Raw genomic sequence first — 22,316 nt, forward strand, 5'->3', positions numbered from 1 at the left:
ACGCGGTGCGGCAGGCAGATGGACATGAGGATTCAAGGACTCGCGCAGCTTTTGTAAGTTTGTAACAAATACAGTCGCTACCAAGTCGCTACTCAGACTGCTGGATCCAGTTATTTACCTATTTGATAACCCCAAATATTTTCTACAAGTAAATACAATTAACATAAAATAATCTACATACATTTCATGCAATGATGTATAATATGAATTAAAGCGTGCCGCCGTTTCCATTATCCTGTATCAAAAATGCGCGGCCAGTGTAAATTGAACTATCTTACAGACGTTTTTGGGTGGATTTTCCTTCGGTGTCGATCAAGCATGCGCGATGGCGTGGCTTCTAAAACGAATTGTGGAGGGTCACCTTGAACTGACGCCTCACTGGGTCCATTATACCATCAACTTTGTACGCGACTGCAGGCACGCGCACACTCGCCGAAAGTCTTTGAGAGAGTTGTGAGAACGAACTAAAGGTAAGTCATTTATTATACTTACCGGCGAATTTAAATTTCCTTTATGTATTACAAACTGTAAAATAATTCACGTTTAATGACTTGAAAAGTTTTATAAAATTGTTTACAGTTATTGTTTACATTTTTTAGAGAAAATGTAAAATGTAACATACATTTTACATTTTCTACTACCGGTCAGTGTATGTCTAAGTTTTCCTTTAACTTGTAGGTACTTCTACCTATTGTTCTTTATTTGTGTTTATATGCTTTGCGTGTTGTATTTGTAATAAAATTACCTACTTTTTTAATGCATTGCTTAAAACCAATGTGTATTTTCTATTTATTATATTTCTAGTATTCACTATACTCTATAGCTTAATATGAATTACTTTACTAGTATTACGGGTTTGTTATTACGTACGTTTAAACCATTATACACAACGACATTTTAATCTTTGATTATACATATCAATCAAGCTAAACTCTTATAATGAGAAATGGTATAGGTATTTTTGGTTGTTTGTTTGATACGATTTACCTCAAAAAGTAGGTAGGTAGGTCAAACGTTTTCAAAAATTAGTTCATTGTAATACATCTTTATCAAATAATGAAGACTAGGTACATTATATCCCCCTGTTCCCACAGGAACGGCTAAAACCGTGGGTTCTTTATACACGAATATTACAAGTACGAGCAATGTATGTCTTCAATCAAACAAACTATTTTACAAATTATCAATTTTTATCTATGTAAGTAGGTATAATTATAGATAAGCATTCTTTGCAATATAACGCTAGCCACACACGATCAATGTTACCGTCAAATCACTTTTGTCACACACACCGATAGTCATGTAGTACATCTAGGGTTGCCAACATTTTTTCAGAAAAATATAGTATTTTTCAGATTTTGCTATAAAAAATATAGTACGCTTAAATAAAATATAGTATTTTATGTAATAAGCAAAAAATCGTCATTTATTTTAAAAAAAATATTTAATCTTGTTGCATTTTTCAAGATTTATTTATCGGAAATAATAATAAATTTTCTAATTTGCTATATTAATGTTTGGAACTCAGCAACATAGACAAGGTCACATAAGCTAGACGCTATTACAACTGTCAAAAACTAATTATCATAAAGTTGTAAAATAAAAATTTTGTTTGTTAGAGTTCAGTGTTGAAAATATACAATAAGTATTTTATCAACAGTATGTATAGTACGTAGACACGAACTATAGAACAATACTATATAAAGTAAGATTTGGCGGCCTCAGTGGCCCAGTGGTATGCGCGGTGGATTTACAAGACGGAGATCCTGGGTTCGATCCCCGGCTGGGCCAATTGAGGTTTTCTTAATTGGTCCAGGTCTGGCTAGTGGGAGGCTTCAGCCGTGGCTAGTTACCATCCTAATGGCAAAGACGTACCGCCAAACGATTTAGCGTTCCGGTACGATGTCGTGTGGAAACCGAAAAGGGTGTAGATTTTCATCCTCCTTCTAACAAATTAGCCCGCTCCCATCTTAGATTGCATCATCATTTACCATTAGGTGAGATTGTAGTCAAGGGATAACTTGTAAAGAATAAAAAAAAGGTTGGCAACCCTACAACATCGCGACCAACATACGATCAGTTTTATCGGTCGTCAAGCTGAAAAAACTGACGACGGCTAGCTATAACCGAGTCGAACGCCTGGTTGACGTCGATTACAATCCCTCTCCGAGTCGATATGGTATGCTGTAATATTTAAATTAAGCTATGTTTGACCTTTGACACATGAGGTTATTGATATTAGTTTAGTGAGTGTTGTAAGTACGTCGTCGGTTGCTTGTTTTGTCTCCAATTTAAGTCCCAGGTTCTGTTTCTTTAGAAAATCACAGTACGAAATTGGCATGTTGCCGGTTTTACGTCCTCTTTACTCAGAGATCACGTCAAGCCTTCGGTCCGGGTCACTAATATCAACTATAGCCCTTGACTACAATCTCACCTGATGGTAAGTGATGATGCAATCTAAGATGGAAACGGGTTAATTTGTTAGGAGCAAGATGAAAATCCACACCACTTTCGGTTTCTACACGACATAGTACCGGAACGCTTAATCGCTTGGCGGTACGTCTGTGTCGGTAAGGTGGTAACTAGCCATGGCCGAAGCCTCCCAAAAGTTGTTTTAGAATTTCCATACTTATCGTATAGTTAATTTAGACATAATCAACAAGTACTACACATGCCTCGGAGTATGAGGGCTAATGTGCGAAAGTTGAAATTTAAATTTTGTAAAAAATCCACTACAGTCATGAATTTAGCAAGCTAGTGCTCAAGACATTGTGAGAGTAGGTATATGGTAACATAATACAGTCCTCCTTTTTGGTAGTCGGTTAAAAAAGTTGACCGGGTCATTCTAATAGCGTATGTACACGCAGTATGTAGGTATAGTGTATACCTACAACTCGAGCGTGCGGTTGCCCTTGACAATGACCTCTAACAGCGACGTAGTGGCGAAAGCACGAAGCTCCTATTTTCGTGATCTCTGTTATTTCTGAACGTTCAATTAAAAGAAAACGTCTCTGTTGTCTCCAGCCACAATTTATATCTACAGCTGCATTTAGTTTATTTTTGAACGGATTATAAAATACGAATCAAATTGATCTGTTTTTAATCCTCGACGTAAAAAGAAACGGGTATTACAAGTCTGTGTAAAAATTCAAATTCAAAATTCATTTATTTCAAGTAGGCTCAGTTTACAAGCACTTTTGATACGATGGATTGAATATGATGCATTTTTTGAGTGTTATAGAGCTGACTTAGATATAATGACCTCTCATGTGTGTTTCCGTTATGTTGAAAATATTTTCTGACAGAAAGTAATTGTAGCAAATTTTGAAAAAGAAGAAGAAATAATTTATTGCACACAAAAATACAATTGTAAATTAAAACAATAAAAAGATAAATTAAACTTAGCATGCAAAGGCGGCCTTATTACTAAAAGTAATCTCTACCAGGCAACCCCTGACGAGAGAACTTGCGAAGAAAGAGCGGGAAGGTGCAATACATTATATGTAATTATATATATAAATAATTAAATAAATATAATATAATATTTACGCAAATATAATATTAAAATTTACATATGTATTACATAATATATTACAACTAAAAATATATAATATATACTACATAAATAATAAATAACAATAAAATAAATACCTCGAAAAATAAAAATTTAATTCAACGACAAATAATGTCGTTTTAAACGAAACTTAAAAATGGCAAGTGAATTACTGGCACGGACAAAAGACGGCAAATTATTCCACATTTTAACATTTTTTTTTGTAATGTATTTAATATTTATTATTAACAATATCTTCGACATAATATTCGTAAGTGTCCTTATTCTCATTATACATGCCGACACGATTTTGACAACCTCCGTGGCGCAGTGGTATGCGCGGTGGATATACATGACGGAGGTCCTGGGTTCGATCCCCGGCTGGGCCGATTGAGGTTTTCTTAATTGGTCCAGAGCTGGCTGGTGGGAGGCTTCGGCCGTGGCTAGTTACCACCCTACCGACAAAGACGTACCGCCAAGCGATTTAGTGTTCCGATACGATGTCGTGTAGAAACCGAATTCCCCCTTACAAGTTAGCCGGCTTCCATCTTAGATTGCATCATCACTTACCATCAGGTGAGATTGTAGTCAAGGGCTAACTTGTAAAGAATAAAAAAAAAATCTTACCACTTCAAATTCCTCCGGCTAAAGAGGGAATTGTAGGTATTCCATAGGTACTTTTTGAGTTGAATATTTGCTATTTATCCTGCTCCCTTGTGTTTTCATCCCTTCATTCATTCGTTCCCGGTCCACCGAACAGTGAACATCGTGTAAAGTTTCAAATTAAAATTTCTTTACAATATTTTTCTTCTTTACAATAGTGTTGATTGTCCTTTTGTTTTTTTTAAACAATCGTCGTATTTTTTTTAAGTATTCAAAATGTCGATTTTCGGGTGTAACATTTATAAGGAATACAGTTTCAGTGAGTACATTCATCTATTAAACGTATTTCTTAAGCATAATATAACATTAAAATATCCGACAGATTTAGTGATAGGTTTGCAAAGGGGTCGACGTTACAACAGGTTTATGAAGACCATATACACTTAACCAATTTAACCATGTTCAATGAAGACATTTTTACAGCGTGAGACTCATTCAATTCTATCTCTCAATTTCTAACACGATACGTCTTGATAGAGAGAGATAGAAACGAATTCGAATTATAAGAACATTGTACATACATTTGTACTTTATCGCCGGTTTATTTATAATGATCGCCGATACCTTTACTTTTACGAAATTGCTTTACTATTAGCATACTCCTAATTTATATACAATTTATAAAACAGTCATCATCCCTAGCTTTTGTTTCTTGTTTTTATCAGTAAAAAATAATCAGAATGGATTTTGAAACTTTATGGTGTGTTTCTTGAAGAGTACCTACATATACAGTCAGTCATTATTATCTGAATGACCGCCAAATAGCCAAGTTTTTTCTGCCATCATTGGTTGGGTAGATGGGTAGGTTTAACTTTCATCCCACCTTTCTTGTATGAACGGAGACCTGGCCCAATAGTGGCCAGTTAAACTAAGATAGGATGATAATGAACCTCGTAAAAAACGTCTGCCTATTGAACAACATATTTATTTTATTGCATTTAAATTCAAAGCTTTTAAAGAGAGAGGTTGCCAAATAGCCAACGTGCATAGCAGCACGCATCTCGCAGTTACAATCAAAACCAGCATCGATTTAAATTTGGATCGCCCGGATGTTGAACCTGCTATCCCTTTGTATTATACGTGTAACGTGATTTTCGCTCATTCAGTCTTTGACCACTGTGCAGTGAACACTTATTAATTTGAATTGAATATTTTTCATAAATATTTTAAAGTGCGCTAAATAGTTTGAATATAATATTTTATATTACTTACTTTAAATATTTTTAAAATAATTAATTTTTAAATATTTTTTTGAAATTCTTTTAAAATACTCAAAATGTCTGAAAACGGTGACAGCGGCTTTTGTGATACAGGTGAGTAGTTTTTTTTTTTAATGAAAACTAGTCGTCAGATTTTAAGTTTTTTTTTGAACTTTTTATTTAATGTTTGGTCAAGCAGAAAGCTTTAATTTTTTATGACAGTGCATTTTTTCCATCTTCTATAACTAAATAACACCTTGATATAGACAGTCTCTGTCAGTCTCGAGCAGTGTTAGCAGTGATAGCCCAGTGGATATGACCTCTGCCTCCGACTCCGGAGGGTGTGGGTTCGAATGCGGTCCGGGGTATGCACCTCCGACTTTTCAGTTGTGTGCATTTTAAGAAATCAAATATCACTCAAATGGTGAAGGAAAAAACATCGTGAGGAAACCTGAATACCTGAGAATTATCTTAATTATCTGCGTGTATGAAGTCTGGCAAGCCGCATTAGGACTATTGGCGTAACCCTCTCATTCTGAGAGGAGACTCGAGTCCAGTAGTGAGCCGAATATGGGTGATAAAGATAATGATGATAAACATGTCTCACTATGCGCTACTCTCTATTAAGTTTAGATACCTATCTCCTCTTGAACGCTAACCCTTACGTTACCGTAATTTCACCGGCAACCCTTACCAACACTTACCCTTCAACAAACATCCCCGGTCTTTCCAAATTTATTATTAAGTTTAAAGTTTACACAAAATAACTATTCATATAACTTTCAATCTGCACAGTTTTGAAAACTTGCATTTCACATTTTATTGTTTACTAGTGGACGCCCGCGACTTCGTGAAGATTTCAGCTTTTCACAAATCCCGCGGGAACCATGAATGTTAATATGCTTATAAATATTGCTCTTCAATCACTATCTATTATAATAAACCGCATTAAAAACGTTGCGTAGTTTTAAAGATTTAAGCATACATAGGGACAGAGAAAGCGACTTTGTTTCATACTTAGTAGTGACTAGTAACACACTAGCGAATGCTCGCAGCTTTGTTTGCGCTTTAATTTAATTTATCTTAGTGATTGAAATTTTCAAAAACCCTTTCTTTGGTGTAAAAGTATTTTTTTTTAAATTCTTTATTTCAGGTTATACACCCATTTAAATATACAAATAATAATTAAATAATAAATTTATAATAAAGTACCTAATAATATATTAATTAATTAGGTATTTACAATGTATCTATAATACATGTCACAGTATATATACAGCAACGTTGCATGTTACTAACATTATAAATGCGAAAGTAAGTCTGTCTATCTATCTGCTTGTCTGTAATCTTTTTACGGCTAACCGGCTGAACCGATCGAGATTAATTTTGGTATATGGTAAATTATAAGAGCAAAACATAGGGTATTTTTGACCATAAAATAAAGATAAAAGAGGATGAAATAGGGGTTGAAAGGGGTTATATAGAAAGTCCTTCATTTTTAGTGTTACAGTTTTAAAAATTTCTTCATAAATCATAAAAAAAATACGAAAAACTATAAGAAATTGTAATTAAATTGTTATCAAAAGAGCAACTGTTGAGTTTCTTGCCGGCATCTTCTCGGCAGAACCTGCCTTCCGAACCGGTGGTAGAATCTTTACAAATAGTCAACTGACGTGTCAAAAGTGCTTGTAAACTGAGCCTACTTGAAATAAATGAATTTTGAATTTCAAAATGTGATTCAAGAATTTTTGAAATTCCACACTTTAAGTGGTGATTGATTTCCTAGCGGACGAAGTCGCGGGGGTCTGCTAGTAATATAATACGTTGACTTTGTCAACCAGTTATTAAATTTCAAAATCATACTCCTAACTCCTTATCTGTTCTATTTTTAAACAAAGATCGGACACAAATCCTTTTCCGGTTGGTCTTTTGTGCAGTTTATCGGGGCTACCCTTGTTCTTGGTAAATGGGATTTCCTTTTGTGTGAATCACAATATGTAATAATATCGTTTTGTCTATCTATAAATAACGAGAAACGTTGTTTTCTATGGCAATATCACTAAAATTTGTATAGCACACGAAAGTTTAATAATAATAATTTATTTATTTGCTTTAAACATGGGTTATACATATGGTTATGGTTAATAAAATTAAACATACATTTCGATCCAAACATGTTTTGCCGTTAAAGGCGTGCAAAATATTTATGATATGTTGTGTTAATAGAGCAATAAGATTATTATAGTATATTTTGCTACAAAAGAGAAACAAAATAACAATAAAAAAAAAATATATATATAAGAGAAATTTCATGTCATAATTTTTAAAATGTCAATGATTACAATTACTAGTCAAAATTTTAGTTGAAAATAGTCTTTACTTTTTTTTTATTCTTTAAAAGTTAGCCCTTGACTACAATCTCACCTGATGGTAAGCGATGATGCAGTCTAAGATGGAAACGGGCTAACTTGTTAGGAGGAGGATGAAAATCCACACCCCTTTCGGTTTCTACACGACATCGTACCGGAACGCTAAATCGCTTGGCTGTACGTCTTTGTCGGTAGGGTGGTAACTAGCCACGGCCTAAGCCTCCCACCAGCAAAATACTATATTTTACAATTATAAATATTTGCATCTATTTATTTATTAAAAATATAATTTCTGAATTCAATAAATGTCTTATCTTTGACCTTTTCGGGTAAATGATTAAAATTTTTTACCGCCATACAATAGACAAGTTTCTATACAAGTGTGTGTAAGTGTGTATATTTGTTACTCCTTTGCGCTGCGGCTACTGTAGCGATTTTTCCCAAATTTGGAATGAAAGCCGACTTTTCATCACAGAAAAATCAGTGGTTCCCGCGGGATTTGTGAAAAACTGAATTTCACGCGGACGAAGTCGCGGGCGTTCGCTAGTTAGTAACTTAATATCAACGTACCTACATACCTACTATGGCATTCGCAGAATAAAAATGTGTCAATGTTTCGCAATGGTTAATCATTTTCCATTCGCTGATTAAATTCAGAGTCGATATCGAAAGGGGAGTGCAACCGCCATACTTATTTTTACTGTTTTTAAGTATTGCTTTGTCAGTGGCGTGCATAAGAGTTTTGAGTAGGGTATAGGGTAAAAATATTTATTTAAAGAATTTACTTTGATTCTTTTGAAATAATATTAATTCTCTCCCAAGAAAGCAACACTATACTCTTAATAATGGCGGATTGATGACGTTTTCAATGCAGTAGTAATTTGACGTTTGCTGTCAATTGCTATGTCATAGTTGCTTTAAGGGCGCCATAGTGAAATAACTCAAAAACTTGGGTTTTTATTTTATTTATTTCTTTTTAATTAGTTAGACTTATTCACTTATTTAGATTTTAATAAAATCCTTGTATTTTTTAAATTTTAATGATACGGGGTACAAGAGTGGACCTTAAATGGACCATCTCCTTTGTTCGTCTTTCACGACAAAACGGAGCGATGATTAGGGTACAAAACTATTAGGGTTCCTTGTTGATATAAAGAACCCTAAAAATGATGCAATAAGAGACTTCAGTCGAACAGTGTAGTTATAGTTGCGTCATGCGACCTACACGTTACTGGTTTGAAATACTACGTGACGTCGTTACACATCTTTAATGCAAGTTGAAAAGGCATAGTTAGTTATTCATCATAATGGATACGTTTGAGTGAGTCGTCGTTATCAACCCATATACGGCTCACTGCTGAGCTCGAGTCTCCTCTCAGAATGAGAGGGGTAGGCTAATAGTCCACCACGCTGGCCCAATGCAGATTGGCAGACTTCACACACGCATAGAATTAAGACATTCTCTGGCGTGCAGGTTCCCTCACGATGTTTTCCTTCAACGTTTGAGACACGTGATATTTAATATCTTAAAATTCGAGTGAGTAGTTTACAGCATTTCTCGCTTAGTGTACATTTTGTCGATTAATTTAAAATCGGTATATTTGTTTTCCCTACTCTCTTCCCTTATTTCTCATCCCATTTGTTTCACATATCTAGGTGCAATATTTTATGAAAATCGGATTTAAATAGTAATGCATAACAAACACACAAACTTAATCGCAAACTATAATGTTAGTTAAGATGGTCAGGATACAGGAAAATTAAAGAAAATTATCGTTTTCCTTGTACCGAGTATTTCATAATGATTTCATTCGTGCATAGCACTAGTGACACAGAATACATAATATGTACAAGTAGTGACTAAGCGTTACACATTTTGATGCAATGTGTAGTTATAAATATACTAGCGGACCCGGTCAAGTTTCACTTTGACTCATTTCCTACTATATATTATTCTAGTCCTACCCTACCCCTACCCTAAAAAGAATGAATGAAAAATAGATAGTAGCCGATTCTCAGATTTACCAATATGCATAAAAAGTTTCATAAGTATCGGTCTCAGCTTTTTCATAAGAGTATGTGAACAAACATTGGGACATGAGAATTTTATATATATGATTACTAGCGGACGCCCGCGACTTCGTCCGCGTAAAATTAGTTTTTTTAGAAATCCCTCGGAAACCATGGATTTTTCTGGGATGAAAAGTAGTCTATGTGTTAATCCAGAATAAAATCTATTTCCATTCCAAATTTTATCCAAATCGCTTTAGCAGCCGCAGCGTAAAGGAGGAACACACACAAACTTTCGTCTTTAAAATATATTATTATTGTGTGATAGCGGTCATTCTTTCGCTTTCGCTTTTACTTATGTACACATGTTCCCTACCCCTACCTTACTCCTACCCTACCGCTAACCCTAACCCTTCCCTACCCCTAACCCTTCCCTACCCCTACCTTATCCCTACCCTAACCCTACCCTACCCGTACCCTACCCGTACCCTACCCTACTCCTATCCTACTCCTCCCCTACCCTATACGTTCCATATCCTTCCCCTACCTCTACCTTGCCCCTACCCTACACTACCCCTACCTTATCCGTACCCTACCCTACTCTACCCTACACTTTCCCTAAATTACCCCTACCCTACCTCTATCCTATCCCTACCCTCAGCAAAATTGGTCCAGCCTTTTGTGCGTGGTGCAATGACCAAAAGACTATAATTTCCCAAGCGACTTCTATGCTAATACTATAAAGAGGTAAAATTTGTGTGTTTGTCGGGGGTAATCTCTGGATCTACTGGACCGATTTGGAAAATTCTTTTACCAATAGAAAGCTACATTATTTGCGAGTGTCATAGGCTATGTTTGGTCCTCATATTCATACGGGAACGGGAACCACGTCATTGAAACCGCGGGGCGTTATATAGCGGCATTTCTGCGACTTTCAGAAATTTTGTATTATCTCCGAAACTATATAACTAATTAACATACTGTAAAGGGCAAATATTATCTCTATAATATCCTTGTGATTATTAAATCATTTATTTTGATAAGGATTTAAGTTTAGTTGTGTAAATAATGACGTAAACCTTAGTTTAAAATTTAAATAATTTATTAAAATACTAAAGGTACTATATCTGCTAAAATATAAAAGATGGATATATGGTGTCGCGGACTTTTTTGTAGAACTTTTAAAGGTTCAAAAAGCCTCCATACATTTATTTCAGTTATACGCAATGGTTGAGGCAGCGCATGCGAATAAGTAAGTTTTTTGGTCTGACCTGTAAGAGAAAACCCGCGATATCTCAGTAGTTATATATGATAGAAATATAAAATATAGCCTATAGCATTCCCCGATAACGTAGAATTCTACTGGTGAAAGAATTTTTAAAATCGGTCCAGTAGTTTCGAAGATTACCGCATTTCAAAAAATTGTTACAAACTTACAAACTTTACCTCTTTATAATATTAGTATAGATAATTACAAAATCACAACCCCCGGCCGAAGGCCGGTGTGCAATAAAGTGCGCGTTTTTGTGCTTGGGTAAAATGCCCAGTCGTAGCCATCGTAGGAGGCCCTATCCAACCCCCGGCCGACGGCCGGCGTGCAATTAATTGTCTCTGCGTAAAATGCCCAGCCGTTGCCACGGTCGAAGACCCTGTCACAAACCCCCGGATTCAGCCGCGCGTTCCGTTTTTTGTGCTTGGGTAAAACGCCCAGCCGTAGTCACGGTCGAAGGCTGTATCATAAAAGCCCGGCCGAAGGCCGGGCTCCAATAAAGTGCGCGGCCGAAGGCCGCGCGTTCTGTTTTTTGTGCATCGGTAAAATGCCCAGCCGTAGCCACGATCAGAGGCCACATTACAAACCCCCGGCCGAAGGCCGCGCTTTTTTTTGCTTGGGTAAAATACCCAGCCGTAGTCACGGTAGAAGGCTGTATCAAGAACTCCCGGCCGAAGGCCGGGCTTCAATAAAGTGCGCGGCCGAAGGCCGCGCGTTCCATTTTTTGTGCTTGGGTAAAATGCCCGGCCGTAGTCACGGTCGCAGGCTCTATCATAAGCTCCCGGCCGAAGGCCGGGCTCCAATAAAGTGCGCGGCCGAAGGCCGCACGTTCTGTTTTTTGTGCATCGGTAAACTGCCCAGCCGTAGCCACGATCAGAGTCCATATTACAAACCCCCGGAAGAAGGCCGCGCTATGCCGGTCTATAATAAAGTTTAAAGCGCGTTTTTTGTGCTTGCGTAAATTGACCAGGAAAAAGGAGGACTTTTCGTACAAACTTTCAACCCCTATTTCACTCCCTTCTGATTTTATTTTCGCTATAAAAAGTATTCTATAACCTGCTCCGTGTTATGTTCTCAAACCGTGCTAAGTTTCATTTGAATTCATTCAGTAGTTTCAGTGTGATGCCTGGTCAACAAAAAATATGGACAGATAGACAGATAAATAATAGAAAAAAAATATTTTTGAATTCAGTATCGATTGTATAATGCCCTATGATATATTTTTTTTTAAATTAATCAAAAAGTTCTGTAATTTGACCTGTTACAGTTTTATTATAAGTATAGAGTATCGATAAGTATTTAATAGCTATTGCGCCAAATTCGTGCTCTTTTTATAGTAATAAATCTTGCTTATCGTTATACGATAAAAAAGTAGACAATGTGACTATTTAAACACAAAAAGGATTATTCAGTTTGAACCTGAACTTTTAAGTAGTTCCTGAGATTAGTTTCGCGCGTTCAACCAAATAAACAAATTAGTCAGTTAAGTATAGAATATGTGCCTCAATATCGATATTACACAGTTTTAGTTGAAAACTCGTTTCTCCAAATAACGCCTGCGAATGAATTTGAGCAATCCGGTTTTTTCAAGATAACTTTTTTTCTATCTGTCCAATTTTAATGAAACAAAGCCTATATGTTGTCCTGAACTTTGCTTAATCTATAGTCTATAGTGATAAAATAGATTAAGCTAAATCCGCGTCAAAATCCGTTCAGCAGAACCAGAGAATAGCGCGAACATACAGACAGAAGGACAGACAGACAGACAGACAGACGGACAGATAGACAGACAGACAGACAGACAGACAGACAGGCAAGAAAATAAAAAAAAATATTTTTGTATTCTATTGCTCATTTCTAATCGCCCTAACTTGATTTTAGTTAAATTTGGTCAAAGTACAGACACTCGATTTCTACTCTTTTATTATAGTATAGATAGATAGATAGATATATGCTGTCGCGACATTTTTTGTAGAAAATGATGTGTTCTACAAAGTTGTCATACATTATTTTATTCTAACATCAATAGTTTTTGCAGCGCATGCTGGTAAAGAAAAACTTGGAGAAGGTTGAAAAGGTTTATTGTAAGTAAGGTTAAGTCCGATGACAAATTGGCAAGCTACAACCGTCTCGTGCGCGTGTTGGTTGAGAGTGAGGTCATTTTACGGTCGAGTGAATGACGCTGCTGTATTTGCAACCCCTTGGCCTTTTGAATAGCAATGACAATGCTTGAGGGAATTAGCAGACTTTTGGGAAGGCGCGAACACACGCCATGTACATCTTGGGTTACATTATTGGAGTTTCAGGAAGGATGCCTAATTTTTTTGAAAATAAAATATAGCCTATAGCCTTCCTCGATAAATGGGCTATCTATCACTAAAAGTATTTTTCAAATCGGACCAGTAGTTCCTGAGATTAGCGCGTTCAATCAAACAAACAAACAAACAAACAAACTCTTCCGCTTTATAATATTAGTATAGATGGTGTACTAGGCGGCGTTCTACGGTTTTACCAACGTATTTCCCGTATCCGTGGGAATACTGGGGTACAATATAAGTTACCGGAGGACGCCCGCGACATCGTCCGTGTTATTTAGTTTTACGCGGAATAAAAAGTAGCTTAATCTAGGGTATTTAAATTCATTTTCAAAATTCAGCCAAATCAATTCAGCAGTTTTTATATATAACAGACATCCAAAATAATGATTCGCATTTATAATACATCTAGCGGAATTTATTTTTTCACAAATCCCTCGAGAACCATGATTTTTTCTGGGATAAAAAGTAGCCTATGTGTTTATCCAGAGTAAAATCTATTTCCATTCCAAACATCCATTCAAACTTTCGCTTTTATAATATTAGTAGGATGTACAAGGTACATTGACAGAAGGACTCATTTTTTGCGCAAAGGATCAGCCTAGTTGTTCAACGCGGAAATGCAGCCAGTATTCTTGCCACTGTTACGTGGGCATGATTTGTACGTATAGTTATTAGGATAAGTTAGCTACTGTATTCTTATGAATGTTATTTAAACGGGTCGAAATATCGACAATAAAAATCTCGTCGTTTTATCGTGGTATGTACCCGTTTAAATAACATTCATAATGAACAACCACGAAATAAGTTTAAAATCATTACTGTATTCTTATTAGGATGTTACTAGAAACTAGATAATGTAGTTTTCCAATGGTAAAAGAGTTTTTATAATAAATCTGACCATGGCAGGCGCTCGATCTAATACATACCTATAATAAATGGGAAAACGTTTCCTCGTTACGATGACATGAAAAATAATAATTATATCAAGGAAATCAACTACTCTCAAAGTTTTATCGAGTCGAGTGTGTTGTTTAGTTTACCGTGTGAACGAATGGAGTTATAGCACAGAATATATTATAATAGTACAAGTGTAATATATGAGTGCATGTGCAGACTGCAGTAATAGTGCGGATTTTAGTGATACTGCAAACAACAGTGCGATCACTAAAATGATTTGCGTGTTCCGACTGAGGCTAGTTAGGAAACCGTTGTGTAGGTACTATCGGATGACAGGTAAATACATATTTATTTGTTGAATAGCACCAGGCGATGCTTTGTGGAAGTTTATAATGAACAATGAATAATTTGTTTATTTTGCTGTTCTCTGCTAAAACCGGCGAATCCAAACAGTGACGTCACTCAGACAATTTCTGTAGGCTACTTAACCATGAGGCACACGTCCATCAGTAGGACAGCTTATTTTTTTATTCTTTACAAGTAAGACCTTGACTACAACTTTTTACGACATTTTTAATTCATATTTAATTTGTCCCCAACGGGGGACAAGCAAAGATCGTAGAACATGCTGCCTGAGTTTTACGAAATTTTTTGAAGAATTGTGATTGGTTTGTTTCTTCGTTTGCTTGTTTGTTAAGATTGTTGGTAACCGAAAAAAATAAAATACAACTTCAAATTTCGCCGCTTTAGTGCGAACTTTTTGAGCAAGAAGAGTGATAATAAAAATATTTTTTTTTTAGAAACATACTTTTGTAAGCCATTTATTTTACCAGATCCTTAATTATACTTATATCATGTTATCATCTCCATACACTTACATACGTGGGTATAACTGGGTGCCCGGAGATCTTCCGAAACACACCCTCCGAAATTGGAGGCACTCTGTAATTCACTTGTATTGAATTCACAGATAGAATGGCAACCATTCAGCAACTTTTCCTGCCCGTGCAGCCCAAGTCTGAAGACAATAGCAACAAGGTCACCGTAGTGGGCGCAGGTCAGGTCGGCATGGCAGCGGTCTTCGCTATGTTAACTCAGGTACAGTCAATCTATTCCACTAAGTCCGCTTGGCTGTGGATGTAGAGGTAAGCAAACATGCGCCTGTGTGTATAAACTGAAGGATCGTTTCGTAAAACCGCGAAGTATGAAATGGTTATGGACTACTGATGAGCGTGCCGTCATCAGTCTATAGCTTGGCAACTTCGTTCGTAACACTCCCGATGTTCCGCGCGGGCCGGGCGGCGTGTAGTGATGAATGAAAAACCCACGACTGATGCACGTCACTTCCCCGCACGCACGATTTCACACCCGCGCAGTCTTTCTCCCTGTTGCCCGCACATCATGGGACTGTTGTCAACGAACGTTGTCATTGATTATGACGTAGTTTTCACATCATAGGTAATTACTATTTAACTTCCGTCTTCATTACTATCATAATCAGCCGATAGAGTTACATAGCTGGACATAGGCCAATTGTATGGACTTTCAAACACCAAATTTTCGAGCTGCCGGCATTCAGGCCTTTCCCTTGTAAAAATACGTTCCTTAAATTTTCACACTAACGCGCTGCAGTATCCATCAGTTCCGTACTACCCGCTGGATGTTATCGGTGCATCTAGTGGGGGTCGCTAAATCTACCAACAACTTGAGATTATGGTTGATATTTATAGTAATGTTACTGTCGGTTTTCTCCAGGGCGTTACTAATAACATCGCTCTGATTGACGTCAACGAAGACAAGCTGAGGGGAGAGTTGATGGACCTCCAACATGGCTCCGCTTTTCTGAAGAGCGCCAAGATTCAAGCCAGCGCAGGTACATATACCACTTCTGTAACATTTTCGAAAGAACTATTTACCTTTATGTTCTAAAACTTGGAGCCGTGATAGCCCAGTGGGTATGACCTCTACCTCCGATTAGGATGTGTTCGAACCCGGTCCGGGGCGAGCACCTCCAACTTTTCAGTTTTGTGCGTTTAAGAAATTAAATATCACGTGTCTAAAACGGTGAAGGAAAATCATCGTGAGGAAACCTGTACACCAGAGAATTTTCTCGTAGTGTGTCTGCCAATCCACATTGGGCCAGCGTGGTGGACTATTGGCCTAACCCTTCTCATTCTGAGAGGAGACTCGAGCTCAGCAGTGAACCGAATATGGGTTGATGATGAAGATGTTCTAAAACTGCCTTGTTGGTCCAGTGGTAAGGTAAGCCTATGTGGTTTCAGATAACGAGGTTCTAGGTTCGAATCCTGGTTCGAGTTATAGGTATGAGATACTCAGTGTTTTTTTCTTCTAAGAAATTTTCAGTTAAAATTCTCGGCTCGAAGTTGGGAAGCAGGTGGTATCACCTTCATGCCTACGGTTGCGTCATTATCATTATGAATTATGAATTTATTGCCTGATTGGCGAACCACGAGCAGGTGAGGTGAGTTGTGTGAGGCGAGTTGTGTGAAGATCTGGTGATAAAGATATTATTAATCAAAGGAGGCCTGCGAATTCTACCGCGAGTTTAAGGAATAATATTTCCTGTTTCTAACACATTTTACATTGATTCCTATTGGTCGTCGCATACAGCCTATAGGTTTTTTCGATAAATGGATTATCCAACACAAAAACAATTTTTATGTAGTCCCTGAGACAGGGGCATAGTTAACCAAACAAAGAATAATAAAATATTAGTATTATTATCAGCGCCATCTCTTAGAACTCCTTAGTACTGCGTTAAGAACAAGTCAAAAATAGGTTCGTATTCTAGCATGGAGGACGGTACTGCCAAAGTTAAGCAATCTAAACTTTGGCATTACCGCCATCTACCAAACAACGGTTTTATGAACTATCTATTGCTTTATTTATTTTTTACAAGTTAGCCCTTGACTACAATCCCACCTTTTGGTAAGTGATGATGCAATCTAAGATGGAAGCGGGTTAACTAGTTAGGAGGAGGATGAAAATTCACACTCCTTTAGATTTCTACACTTCATCGTACCGGAACGCTAAATCACCTGACGTTACGTCTTTGCCGGTAGGGTGGTAATTAGCCACGGCTGAAACTTTTCACCAGCCGGACTTGCAGTTTCACCCACAGATATAAAGCGTTAGCTTTTAGCGATGTCTGTTCTGTGGTCTCACACGCGTGGTTCCCGTTCCCGTAGGAATATGGGGATAAAAAATATCTATATCAAACTTGGCTAGTGTAGCTTCCCAACAGTGAAAGAATTTTCCAAATCGGTTTAGTAGTTTCAGAGCCTATTCATTGCAATCAAACAAACAAATATTACCTCTTTATAACATTAGTATAGACTACGCGGTATCGTGCCGGAACGCTAAGTCATTTGGCGGTACATCTTCTCGAGTAGGGTGGTAATCATGGTCGATGAGTAGACCAGCAGACCAGTTGGTCTGCTGGTTGCGCAACGAACTGCGCTTGGTTGTGCTGTGGTCGACGTTTTTCGAACGCCTCATCATCACTTCCCGCTGTGCTGTTTCAGATCCGGTGATAACTGCCGGCTCCAAGATCTGTGTGGTGACTGCGGGGGTGCGCCAGCGCGAGGGCGAGACCCGCCTCAACCTTGTTCAGAGGAACACTGACGTACTGAAGATGATCATCCCAACGGTATGGAGCATTTTTTAGATATGTAGCATACCTTATACTGCCAATCTTAAAAAAATACTTAAAAAAATCTATATCTGACTTTGGCCATAGTTATGTAATAAGCGTTCCTTTCCTCTTTGAATTTGGCTAAGACTCTGAGTTGGTTCATATTTTCAAGTTAATCTTAAAATGTATTAATAAGCCCTTTTCATTTGGTACCCATATTGTAGAAATGCATTGAGATTGAATGACCCAATTCAAGCTGCCGAGTGCCTGGTTGATACAATTTCTACGGCATTGCATAATAATCGATCAATAACTACGATACCCAACAGGAAACGTCGCATCCAGCCCTGGATAACACCAGGAATTCTACGGTGTATAAGACATAGGGACAAACTACACAGTAAAGTAAAAATAAATCCAAATAACGACCTCTTAAAAATTACTTACACTCGCTACAGAAATTACTGTCATAAACTCATTAGGAAACTTAAAACTAATTACGATAGGAATAGATTAGACCGTGCAAAAAATTCAAAATCCTTGTGGAAAACATTAAAATCAATTTGTTACACTAATAAAGACAAACCTGACGACACAACCAAACTTACTACCCTGAAGAACTCCCCCTTAGAATCTGCAAATTTTATTAATTGTTACTTTTCTAATCGTGGCAAAGACATGGCGGAAAAATTAACAGGCTCGCCCACTGATATTGATAGCAAAGTGGACACAATATCAACCCCATCTAACTCTTTTGCACTCCTTAACACTGACCCATCAGAAATAAACTCTATTATACTCGACCTTTCATATAGCTCTGCCCCAGGGTGGGACAACATCTCTACGTCGTTCATCAAAAAAGCTAGAAATATTCTTATGCCAATAATGAGTCATGTCTACAATCTATGCTTTGAACATGGCCGATTCCCATCTATATTTAAAAGAGCCATTGTTACACCGATATATAAAGGTGGGTGCAGAGACGACGTTGACAATTACAGACCGATCTCAGTTCTCCCGGTTCTATCAAAAATCCTGGAAAAGCTTATAAATAATCGTCTTAATACATACCTGATGCAATTTGACCTGTTAGCTAAAAACCAGTACGGGTTTAGAAACGGCATCTCCACAGAAGACGCAGTGATAGCCTTAACTGAGGAAATTAGTAATCACCTGGATGCCGGTAACAAATGCGCTGGAGTCTTTCTGGACCTAGCCAAAGCTTTTGAAACCGTCTCTGTACCAATCCTTCTAAAAAAGCTACACAATATTGGTGTGCGAGGCCTGCCCCATGCTTTACTCACTGACTACCTGTCTAACCGTGAAAACCAACTTAAACTCGGTAAATATATCAGCAATCCAACAAACATCTCCTACGGCGTACCACAAGGTAGTGTCCTTGGACCTACCTTGTTCCTGATCTACGTAAATGATCTCTGTAATTATCAAATCCAAAATTGTAAAATATATACCTATGCCGATGACACTGCACTCATCTTCCATGCAGGTACATGGGATAGGCTAAAAGAAGTCGCTGAGTCAGGTATTCGACACGTCTCCAGCTGGTTGAATTCAAATCTATTAACTCTCAATATAAATAAAACCAAATTTCTAACGTTTTCCATTTATAAAGTGACACAACCTAACATCAACTTTAGTCTGAAAGCACATACTTGCGACCATTCCGTTTCAAATATTTGCACATGCAACAATATTGCTAGAGTTGATAGTATTAGATATCTAGGAGTAATTATCGATCAGCATCTGAGCTGGAGACGACATATAGAATGCATTACGGATAGGACGAGAAAACTTATATGGATCTTCAAAAAACTCAGACACGTTGCTAATGAAAAAAATCTCATAAATACATACAAGGCTCTGGCACATTCTGTGATTAGTTACTGCATAACCGTATGGGGAGGTGCAGCCAAAACCCATTTAATTGCCCTTGAAAGAGCTCAGAGATCATTGTTAAAAGTGATGTTCTTTAAATCTTTTCGATATCCCACTTTTTCACTACACTCCAGCTATAAATTACTCACAATTAGACAGACATATATATTTAACTGTATAAATAAAATTCACCAAAAGCTGCCGTTCCAACCACACAACACTTCAAAACGTAGAACTACTAAAGTTTGCCAATATACACGAAGCAGAACTAAATTTATAAGAAAGCAATATGGTTACCAATCTTCATTTCTCTATAACAAATTTAATAAAAGTCACAAAATTAATGCTTTGACTCATAATAAATTGAAACGGGTGGTAACTGATACCTTGCTGGCCCTAGACTATGAACAAACTGAACTTTTACTTAAAGATAACTTTTCTTAAATACGGACGCAATTATTTTAAATAAAACACAAACTGATAATACACACACGCACACACACTCACACACACACACACACACATACACACGCACACACGCACATACACACACACTAAATATATTATAATTTATAATTCTGTTATTTGTTAACTACGGTTGTTCTGTGTGGTGAATGAGCGGGGCACCCAGTAATACGGGTTTTCCACCTAGTACAGGGGCCCTTGCTACTTGTTTGTAAGACTTAGTTGACGAATAAAGATTTTTTCATTTTTTTTCATTTTTCATTGAAAATAGCTATTCATCCAACTTGGGTGGTCCGCGAAATTGGATTTAAAATGACGTCATACAACATCTCTACAACTGACGGAAATATCAAATGGACATAAATAAAAAAATTAACATACAGAGTACAGACAGCCGAACGTAAAACCTCCTCCTTTTTGGAAGTCGGTTAAAAGTAGGTACTTGCCCACATCTGGATTATACTGTCAATGAAACCAGTCTAAAACTGATATTATATAAATTCCATCAATGTATGAATAAAGGTCGGTCTCCTTTTGAGAAGTTGATGGAATTACAACCCCGAGCTTTGTTGCAAGTCATTGATGTCAGTTATAATCATTAGGATAATTATGATAATGATCGTCAAAGATCACCTTAATGCAACCCACATTTTGGCTTAAGTTCCATTTACCCTCTTATAGTATTAGGAAGGAGATCTAGCACAGAGCCACGTGCGCCGTTCAGATTGTTTTATATTGTTGATGAGAATGTCAGCTGCGTATTTGAGTAAGCTAATATCGTGGGATATAGATCGATTTATCGTTTTTCGATGATCGACCAAAAAGCCATCGGTTGACATTGACTTAGAATTTTAGAGGAATAATATGACGCCCAAGTCTAATTTTCAATTAATTAATTGAATTTTTGTAATAATTGTTTTTTACTCAATCTATTTTTAAACATACATTATCATTGGTACTAAATAAGTAATGATATAGCAGTTGGCACATAGGCATCTATATATTTTTGCCCCATATAACCTAATGCTGAGCCGTGATAGCCCAGTGGATATGACTTCTGCCTCCGATTCCGGAGGGCGTGGGTTCGAATCCGGTCCGGGGCATGCACCACCAACTTTTCAGTTGTGTGCATTTTAAGAAATTAAATATCACGTGTCTCAAACGGTGAAGGAAAAACCGTACACCGGAGAATTTTCTTAATTCTCTGCGTGTATGAAGTCTGCCAATCCGTATTGGGCCAGCGTGGTGGACTAATGGCCTAACCCCTCTCATTCTGAGAGGAGACTCGAGCTCAGCAGTAAGCCGAATTTGGGTTGATAGTGATGAACCTAATGCAATTTGATAGCTAATCCCTACTATAACCCCTTTAAGGGATGTGTTTCCAGTCCCTGTATATACGAGTATCTGTATATTTCAGTTGGTTCAGTACAGTCCGGATGTGATCTTCATAATCGCGAGCAACCCGGTGGACATCCTGACGTATGTGACGTGGAAGCTAAGCGGGCTGCCAAAGCACCGCGTCATCGGCTCCGGGACCAACCTGGACTCGGCGCGCTTCCGCTACTTGCTGTCGGAGAAACTGTCCGTCGCTGCTACCTCGTGCCACGGGTACATCATCGGCGAGCATGGCGACAGTAGCGGTGACTATCTCTCAAAAATATGTTACAGTTTTTTGACATAGGTCAGCCAATGTGCTTTGCCATGTGATGGCACTGTGGTATAGCTGAGTCGGGCTAAGAAATGTAGAAGGTGTTCTTTCTTTAAAATTTTATTTCATTAACTTTTTTTATACTAGAAAATAAGAGATGGAAATCCAACTAGAAGTTGAATAAAAAAGAGTATGACAAAAGTAAATAGTCTAACCCATGACTTCTCCATGATGAATCCAATCTTTTAAAAACCTTTTAACTTTATAACCCGCGTCCGCTATTAAAACGCATTCAGCAGCGTGTTGTGACTATATCCCCTTTCCTTCCTTTATGGAAGGGCTGATCCTGATCTAGCATCAAAAAAATTTTCTT

General features: G+C 37.4%; 1 protein-coding gene across 3 annotated transcripts in view; it reads left to right on the forward strand.

The window, feature by feature from the left end:
• Nucleotides 1-311: 311 nt before the first annotated feature.
• The window catches only part of LOC112050446 (L-lactate dehydrogenase), a 29,281-nt gene continuing 7,276 nt past the window's right edge, over nt 312-22,316 (forward strand). The window contains exons 1-5 of one of the 3 annotated variants that reach the window (XM_052890613.1): nt 312-470; nt 15,250-15,377; nt 16,035-16,152; nt 17,825-17,949; nt 21,713-21,935. In XM_052890613.1, coding sequence (XP_052746573.1) covers nt 15,255-15,377; nt 16,035-16,152; nt 17,825-17,949; nt 21,713-21,935 — 589 coding nt within the window. In that variant the 5' untranslated portion in view covers nt 312-470; nt 15,250-15,254. Of the gene's footprint in view, nt 471-4,301; nt 4,476-5,314; nt 5,530-15,249; nt 15,378-16,034; nt 16,153-17,824; nt 17,950-21,712; nt 21,936-22,316 lie in introns of those variants that run through there. The other 2 variants (XM_052890611.1, XM_052890612.1) reach the window with 2 other exon arrangements.

This window comes from Bicyclus anynana, chromosome Z (genome assembly GCF_947172395.1).
Source record: "Bicyclus anynana chromosome Z, ilBicAnyn1.1, whole genome shotgun sequence".
Taxonomy (NCBI): domain Eukaryota; kingdom Metazoa; phylum Arthropoda; class Insecta; order Lepidoptera; family Nymphalidae; genus Bicyclus; species Bicyclus anynana.